Here is a 9249-nt window from a genome sequence, read left to right as displayed (position 1 = left end):
TGCGGACACGTTTACTTTGGTCCTGCTCTTGCTGAACCCAAGGGCTTCGAGGAAGCCAGTGGTGCCTAATGCATCGGTGCAGGTATATTCACATTCTAATGAGCCCTCGGCTAACAGCGCCATCCAGGGGCGGCCAGGTGCAGGCACCTCATTACACTCTTTTTTCTTTGCTGGATAGCGTGCCGAATAGGAAGGCCGGAGCAAAACCTGCCAGCGCGCACCGTCTGGGAGGTTACGGTTACAACCGCACGGAGAGAGCAGACAATGAGGCCAGGCAAAGCGTAGGAAATATTAACTTTAATTGAAATGTAGAAGTAACAAGGAAAAATGTACACGAAAGTGTCTGTAAAAATTACTAGCCGTAGGTTGGAGCCGCATCAGCACCTTCTGCATCAATACCTTCTGCACCTTCTGCTTTACCGTTGAGTTACCGCGGCGTTCGTCCTCTCATCCGCCCGTTCTTGGGTGTTTGTGTATATGTGTACTATATAGAGCCTTGGAAGCGTCGGCTAGAGGTACTCGCGCCCATGCCGCCTCCGTGACCGTGTGTGGCGTTGGCTAACATACCCAAGGCTGATCTAGCAAACATTCTTGCTGGCAAGGTAGTGTCATGGGTTATTAGACCTATGGCTAGGAAATCGTTCAGCCCTTAGTTTAGCAGTATGAGGATTATGAAGCCGTTTTAGGAATCGTTTTAGGAGCACGAAAGAAACTGAGAGACAAATAACGCTAAAGATGCTGCAAAGCTCCGAATTTTATTGCGCCGTAAAAAAAGGTCGAATAAGGTCCACTGACTCAGGTAAAGGAGAACACGACACAGCGCCCATGTCGTGTTCTTTGCTCAACTCCTTGTCCGTTTAGCGCTGTTGCTTTCTAAAACATGAATTACTACCAACTTGCCTCAGTTTCCCTTCTAATGAGGTCTACTTTTCGCGAAAGGAAAATCCGACAGGCGCCCTTTGAGTTTGCTCTCGCCCCATCCAAAAAATTAACAACAAAAAAACTAGAGAACGCAGAACCCTATCTATAACGTATAGGTCTAAAACTAACCTGTCAGTGGCCTCCCTGCCAGATATGTTTTGGAACGTGCTTCTGCAACACTAACTAGGTTCTCCACATGCGTACATTTATGCTCACAAATTTACTTTGTCTTTTTCACACAGTGTCTGCACAGCACGGCACACGCCAGAAAAAAAAAAAATTGGCCCGAGCAATTACAGAGTCGATGAACGTTTCTCGAAAGAAATGTTTGAGACAGCGGGGAAGGACAGCACCACGTAGGACTGTACTTTGAGCGATGGCAGAGATGAAGCAAGCCAAGACGGTCGCGGTGATGGTTAGACGAGGAAGGTCCTCGTTCGCTGCACAAGGGTGGCGGGCCTGCTGTGGTGAACGGAGCTCCGGGAACCGCTCACCACGGGGGCGTGGTGGTAGTCGGTCTGGCGGTAAGGAAATCTGCGGAGACACGTACCGCGCGAGTAGATGAACGTATGAAACAACAGTTGATAAAATACACGTTGCCGTACTTTCTACTGTTAGTATAAATTCAAACGTCAGCAAGCTGAAAGCGAGAAAGCTTCGTTATTGTGTTTCCAGGTCCGCATGAATTCGTAACTGGCTAAATTGAAGCTTCCACACTGTGTATTTTCGGTGCGCGGTACGCTTAAAGACCGGCCACGAAACGATTGCGCGTAGCACACTCCCTTGTAGTGACAACAAACATATGTGTTGTGTTTCATTCGCGTTTCAGTTTACACTTATAGTACGTATCGTATGGCCAACGGTCTGCTAAGAGCGAACCTTTAAAGGCCCCCGAGGAGACTGCCAAATTTAATACAAGGATCTTTGAATCTTCGTCAATGACTAGATTCCTAGCGAGTTATGGAACTTGAAATAGGACTTATTAGGGGATGCGTTCTAGGACATTATGCAGACCACGGTCCATCGTCAATAGAGAGGAACCGTCTCAGCTGAAAATTTCCATGAACTTTGGTAATTACAATATTGTACGAGGCAATGGCTTAGGTGCCTCGATATTGCCGACACAGGGTCTACACAGATATCAGTGACGCCTCATTTCCGTACCGGTACTTTCCAACAGCCCACGGTGGCACCGGAGGCTGGAGATCACTGAAGGGTACGGCAGCCCAGGCACTGGGTTACCGTACAGATACTGGGCCACCGAACTGCATACAGCAGTTTCATACTGCCGCTCGCTTCCGCCATTTCACCTGTTCCACGCCTCCTGTAACTCAGATTGCGCGTGCTCCAACACTATAGGGTTGACGGAAGACGGGGACTGAAGGTGCGACGTTGACGGCGTCGTCTCTTGACTGGAGGCTGGATATCGCACGCTAACTTTAGCTATCTATGTCTGAGATTTAGATTGCTCGGTTACGCATTACACCCTTTTAGTAGTACCGTGTTACCGTAGATGGTGACAGCAGCAGCAACGCCGGTCCAACAACAACTTGTTAGAAACATTTTTGTGATATCTGGTTGTTCATCACAGGAAAAATACGAGACTGCTTGTCAACGATTGTGTGACCGCCGACGCTTTTATATATCGGCAACTAAGTGGAAAACAGTCCTACGTTCGCTCCAAAGGGCGCAACACTGATTGAGAGGGTTGGACAACAACGCGAAGTAAACGTCGCCGTGCGGCCGCATAAATTTCAGCAAACATTCCCTTACTAATTAAACAATGGCATGGCAGTATGGTAAATTAAACTAAACACATTGTGATAGAATGACAGGGTATCATCCCATCGAGGACCGCGTGCAACGTCTGCCTTCCAGAACCACTCCAGCTCAAGCTTGGTGGGAGCATCACTTGCGAGTGGGCTAGATAAGCAAGAGACGTTTAAGGTAAATTGGTGGAAAAAATTGGCAGCAGTTTAGCTCGGCTAAGCCAGGATATACGTAGCGAAAGCTAAGGCATAGCATGGTTAGCCTTGGTTAACCTTGATTGCAAGTCCAGGTTAGTCTGGTTGTCTAGCTATGTTGCGGCGTTTAGCCAGTGGTTTGGCGCGCCGTTCATCTGTTTTCTGGGCGATTCGTTTCCTCTTCATCTCGTTCCGATGACGATTCCAGGCCTCCTCCTCCTTATCAGAATCGTCGCCGTCCATACTGCCGCCTCAACTGTGGTTGCGGCGCACGCGAGCTCTCCTTTTCAATCCTCAGACATGTTATCGGGCATGCGACGCAGCTGGCGAAGCGAGCGGAGACGAACGCAACGACGAGGAACGCGGTGTGACGAGCATGCGACGCAGCTGGCGAAGCGAGCGGAGACGAACGCAACGACGAGGAACGCGATGTGACGAGGAGCGCAGTGTGACGAGCATGCGACGCAGCTGGCGAAGCGAGTGGAGGCGAACGCAACGACGAGGAACGCGCTGTGACGTCATGTGCCTCCTCGGAGCACGGCCATGGCGAAATCGCAAGTTCGCGGCCAGTAATGCTTTCGCTTTAAAATGCGGGAAAGAGATGGCGCCAGAGTTGTCACACGCGTAGGTAAGTTTACAGTGTAGGGATAGAGATTTTAGTTTACAGAGAGAATACAACGTAGAGATAGGCAAAACTCTACACTGCAATGGATTCTGTAAGATAACAGTTACTACAACAATAAAAATATCGGTGAAAATTAGTTTCACGTCTCCAACTTTAGGGGATCCTGCATTCAGCAAATGGCGTTGCGCTACAAGAGTTCCTAAAGCTTCCAATCGACCAGCTCACGCTACAGAACCTACCCGGTGAGCGGGTGGTGCTCGACCACGCTGGACTTGGGCCGGGTCACCTTCGTCTGCGCGACGCTGTAGCCGTGCTCGTGGTGGGGCGTGTACACCAGCTCCTGGTGCTGGGCCACCACGGCCGGCCGCAACACGGCGTGCAGCACGGGTTCGGCGTGGTGGACGATGGCGTTCTGCTCGACCGGCACCGCGTGGTGGACCACCTCGTGGGACACGGGCTGGTGGTGCACCACGGAGCTCTCCACGACTCCCGGATGGTGGTGCACGACCGCGTTTCCCGGGTGGTGCTCGACGACGGTGCTGTGGTGCTCGGCGGCGTGGTAGGCCGCGGGCTGGATGACGGTGTGTTGCAGCGCCGATTGCACCACGGGCGCGCTGAGGGTGTAGATGGGTACGGCCCGGACGCCGGCCGCGAGCAGGCAGCAGGCGATGAGAGCCTGCGCACGTGACGCATTCGTTTAGGCACGTATCTTATATAGAAAACTTGCCACGTTCGTTTAGTTAAGTATACTATATGGAAGACTTACCACGTTCGTTTAGTTAAGTATAGTATATGGAAGACTTGCCACTGCATAGCTCGCTGGCTGTGGCGCTTTGCCGCGTAACGTGAGGTTGGAGGATTGGCTTCCAAGAGAGTTTGCTGTCGGGCTAAGTCGCTATACATGATTGCTACGAACAAAAAGAAAGGGACGCAAGAAGCGGTACAAGAAAAAGAGACAAACGCGAAAGCCGCTGTGGCGGAATTTCAGTGCTGACGAAAGGCAAGAACGCTTGTGTCTCACGCTTTGTGGGAATGTTAAAGAACCTCAGGAAGTCATCATTCATTCATTCATTCATTCATTCATTCATTCATTCATTCATTCATTCATTCATTCGTTCGTTCGTTCGTTCGTTCGTTCGTTCGTTCGTTCGTTCGTTCGTTCGTTCGTTCGTTCGTTCGTTCGTTCGTTCGTTCGTTCGTTCGTTATTTCCAGCTCGCAGAGAGAACTCGTTTTTCTCTTAAGGAACCAGAACGCCTCTGTATACAAGCAGATGTGCTGCGCGTGTTCTGCACCTGCATGTTCCTGGGCGGCCATTTTTTTTTGCTCTCTCCTCGCTTTCAGAAATGCGCTGAAGGAGAGAGACACACTTGAACTTCGATCAGTTCCTTCTTTTAAACACAGGGCAGGACGGAGACAAGAGAAAGCTTTTTCACAGTAGTTTCTTTCACCTATATAGCTGACTCATACTGAACTGCGAAGTGTTTTGAAGAATGCAGATGCGTGCGATAAATTCAAAGGAAAACTGTCGGGTTCTACGTGCCAAAACCGCGATCAGATATGAGACATGCATGCCGTAGTAGTGGGAGGGCGAGTAAAATTTCACCACCTGGGGTTCTTCAACTTGGACGTAAATCTAAGTACGCTATCGTTTTTGCGTTCGGTCCACATGGAAATACGGTGGTCGTGGCCGGGGCCGAACCTGCGGCTTCGAACTCAGCAGCCCAACGCAATAGCCTGTGTCGGCTGCAAACGCTAGTCTGAGTAGTCCCCTTATGCTCCATCTCTTCTTCGTATCTGGAACAACCTCTTTCACATTTCTTTTCTGACGTACCGTAATATTTTTTCTTGCGTTTGCACATGATTAATTTAGGCCCGAGAACGAAGCATTATGCTTCCCTCGATGGGCAATGAAAACACGTGTCCCACACGACTAATGTCACGCAGGACAAAACCTGCACATGGAACGAGCAAAAGTCCGTTCTGCCGGGCACAGCTGTAAACATATATACATACATTTGTGGCGTTTAGTCCGCGCTCAACCAGATCCGTTTACGCCCCTTCAACAGGGTCTGAATATTTATCTTGGTTCCGGTCGAAAATTGTTGAGAGTGGACAGGCAAACTTACGAAAGTTCGCATGGTTCCTTCTTCACGGCTTCCTCGGACGGGGGCAGGAGACGGAATGTCGCGCAGTCCTTGGCCTGAGATCGACGATGCGAACGCGTGTGTCCGTTGCCAAAAGATGACACCGTTTCTTTTATACCCGGGCCGCCGCCGTACCATGCGGCAAACGAGCGCGTACGCCTTGTAACGAGTGGAGACAAATATTCCGCCTCCCTCCTAGCCCTTTCCGATTTCATTTAGGGTTGTTTTTTTTTTCGTCTCAGATTCTTTCTCGCGTGTAACGTATATGCCGTTTACCAGTGTGAGTGGACGGGAGTGTGTGAACACGCTTGAGTGCCGTTGCGAGCGAGTGGACGCGGTACATCGCTGTTTTGTCGATACGATCTCCAGGAAGGAACTGGCTCGCTCCCGCTGTTCGCGACCTTACCCCGTCGCCGCTACCTTTCGCTTGCGCGTCGCTTATCTGACCGTTGATTAACAGCCTCCGATTCCCATTCACGCCACCCGACACCCCTTTCGATAGGAACAGGTTCGCACTGGCATGTGTAGTACGTTGCGGTGGTGTCCCTTCACGCTCTAAGAAAGATTTGCATACTTTTCGGGGGCCGAGGAGGAGGAGGGAGGGGAGGGAGTTGTACCCTTGTCCCACGACGATAATCTTCGTATAACTCGTGCACGTTTCGCTGTTTCAGCGTTGTGATCCCGGCACCGTTGCGTCACGAACGCGCTGCGTGTATCGGCATGACTTTGCGTTCCTGACGGCAATATTAAGAGCGCACAGTGTTTAAGGAGAGGACGCGCGAAATAGATGGCGATTATTGTGAGGGCGCAGGGTCGGACACTAAAGGGCGCGAAATGTTTTATGAGTGCAGAGCTGTGGCGTCATGAAGAAGCGGCGCTCCCGCCGCCGTCAGCAGCTCATTCAGGCAGCGTTGACGAGCGAACGAACGAACGAACGAACGAACGAACGAACGAACGAACGAACGAACGAACGAACGAACGAACGAACGAACGAACGGACGGACGGACGGACGGACGGACGGACGGACGGACGGACGGACGAACGAACGAACGAACGAACGAACGAACGAACGAACGAACGAACGAACGAACGAACGGACGGACGGACGGACGGACGGACGAACGGACGGACGGACGGACGGACGAACGAACGAACGAACGAACGGACCGACGGACGGACGGACGGACGGACGAACGAACGAACGAACGAACGAACGAACGAACGAACGAACGAACGAACGAACGAACGAACGAACGAACGAACGAACGAACGGACGGACGAACGAACGAACGAACGAACGAACGAACGGACGGACGGACGGACGGACGGACGGACGGACGGACGAACGAACGAACGAACGAACGAACGAACGAACGAACGAACGAACGAACGGACGGACGGACGGACGGACGGACGGACGGACGAACGAACGAACGAACGAACGGACGAACGGACGAACGAACGAACGAACGAACGAACGAACGAACGAACGAACGGACGAACGAACGAACGAACGAACCAACGGATGGACGGACGGACGAACGAACGAACGAACGAACGAACCAACGAACGAACGAACGAACGAACGAACCAACGAACGAACGGACGAACGAACGAACGAACGAACGAACGAACGAACGAACGAACGAACGAACGAACGAACGAACGAACGAACGAACGAACGGACAGACGGACGGATGGACGGACGAACGAACAAAACGAACGAACGAACGAACGAACGAACGAACGAACGAACGAACGAACGAACGAACGAACGAACGAACGAACGAACGAACGAACGAACGAACGAACGAACGAACGAACGAACGGACGGACGGACGGACGGACGGACGGACGAACGAACGAACGAACGAACGAACGAACGAACGGACGAACGAACGAACGAACGAACGAACGAACGAACGAACGAACGAACGAACGAACGAACGAACGAACGGACGGACGGACGGACGGACGGACGGACGAACGAACGAACGGACGGACGGACGGACGGACGGACGAACGAACGAACGAACGAACGAACGAACGAACGGACGGACGGACGGACGAACGAACGAACGAACGAGCCAACGGACGGACGGACGGACGGACGGACGGACGGACGGACGAACGAACGAACGAACGAACGAACGAACGAACGGACGGACGGACGGACGGATGGACGGACGGACGAACGAACGAACGAACGAACGAACGAACGGACGGACCGATGGACGGACGAACGAACGAACGAACGAACGAACGAACGAACGAACGAACGAACGAACGAACGAACGAACGAACGAACGAACGAACGGACGGACGGACGGACGAACGAATGGACGGACGGACGAACGAACGAACGAACGAACGAACGAACGAACGAACGAACGAACGAACGAACGAACGAACGAATGGACGGGCGGACGGACGGACGGACGTTTTACTATAGCGAAGCTGTTAGCCTCTAGTTGGTCGGGATTTTTCACGGTGCGTCCTCAGGGGAAAAAATAGCTTCAGCGAAAAAAAATTGCAGTGATTGAAGCGAACAGTGCATACATTCTTTATCACGCGTACGACGCACAACACAACATTCGTTTCAATAAACACCAAGCACAAAAGAGGCGCCCAAACCATATCATTGGTGGCAAGGTGCTGCTAATAAAGACGCGAAGCACGTGACGTTCCCCGCAAGCTGCTTCGGCGACGGCAGCTTGCGACAGGGAGAGTGACCGCGCTGGCCTTTCGTATATACTTATTTCATTGGTGTTGCGGCACCGCTATGGGTAGGCAATGCACAATTAAGGCCCTCGAGGAGCAGCGTGAATGCGAGGAGCGGCCAATTAAGAGAAAAGAAACGACCGCACGACCAGTGGCGGTGTGTTGCGAAAGTTACAATTACTCCCATTACTGCAATTACTCCAAAGCAATAAAGATTTGCGTACCCTCCTCAGCAGTTGGGCTTTTTGAAAGACGTGTGTTCAGATCCCAACGGCGGCCAGTTGATGTCCATTCCTTTTCGACATAACACATATCAGCGAAGGAGATTGTCCGCAGAAATGAGAAATCAAGGGAGGTTAGTTATACGAAAAATATATAAAATATAATGAACTCAAGATACTTAAAAAATAAGATGATAAACCTATTTAATGGAACATGTAGTTGATGCATACACATTTATTACGGCGTTGCAACGTTATTTGCGCTAGCATTGAGAATAAGCAGACATTGCAGTCGTGGCCGGTTCTTGATCAGTCGCGCAAAGCTAATAGACATGAATGCTGCTGGACGATATGTCGCTAGCGAAATGTCGCAAGCGAAGGGGTTTGCGTTAAGCACCGTCCGGTTAGCGCACAAAATTGCTTGCGCGTTTGTGTTTTTTACGTGAAAACAGCCCGACGGCCCAACGTTCTTCAGCGCGCGCGACAATTCCTTCAGCTAAAACAAACTTCAGTCCTACGGCCGTCTGATGTTGCTGCACTGGCCGAGCTGAATTTTTTTTTCGGTTGCTTAAAGCTCGAGTTAGAGCGCGTGACATGGCAGTCTTTTTTTTACGTATTACGTAAGACACCGCTTTACCACCGTTGCCTTCA

General features: G+C 51.4%; 1 protein-coding gene across 1 annotated transcript; it reads right to left on the bottom strand.

Moving 5' to 3' along the window:
• Positions 1–269: 269 nt before the first annotated feature.
• On the bottom strand, positions 270–6051 carry LOC135912868 (uncharacterized). The gene is made up of 3 exons (XM_065445441.1): positions 5638–6051; positions 3750–4186; positions 270–1455 (listed from the first exon to the last, which is right to left on the bottom strand). Exons 1-3 carry the CDS (start codon positions 5791–5793, stop codon positions 1338–1340), a joined length of 711 nt encoding a protein of 236 aa, XP_065301513.1. The 5' UTR covers positions 5794–6051; the 3' UTR covers positions 270–1337.
• Positions 6052–9249: the final 3198 nt, after the last annotated feature.

The sequence above is a fragment of the Dermacentor albipictus genome, chromosome 8, assembly GCF_038994185.2.
Source record: "Dermacentor albipictus isolate Rhodes 1998 colony chromosome 8, USDA_Dalb.pri_finalv2, whole genome shotgun sequence".
Classification (NCBI taxonomy): Eukaryota; Metazoa; Arthropoda; class Arachnida; order Ixodida; family Ixodidae; genus Dermacentor; species Dermacentor albipictus.
The sequence above is the reverse complement of the archived record's forward strand: the minus strand, read 5'-3'. Positions and strand labels throughout refer to the sequence as shown.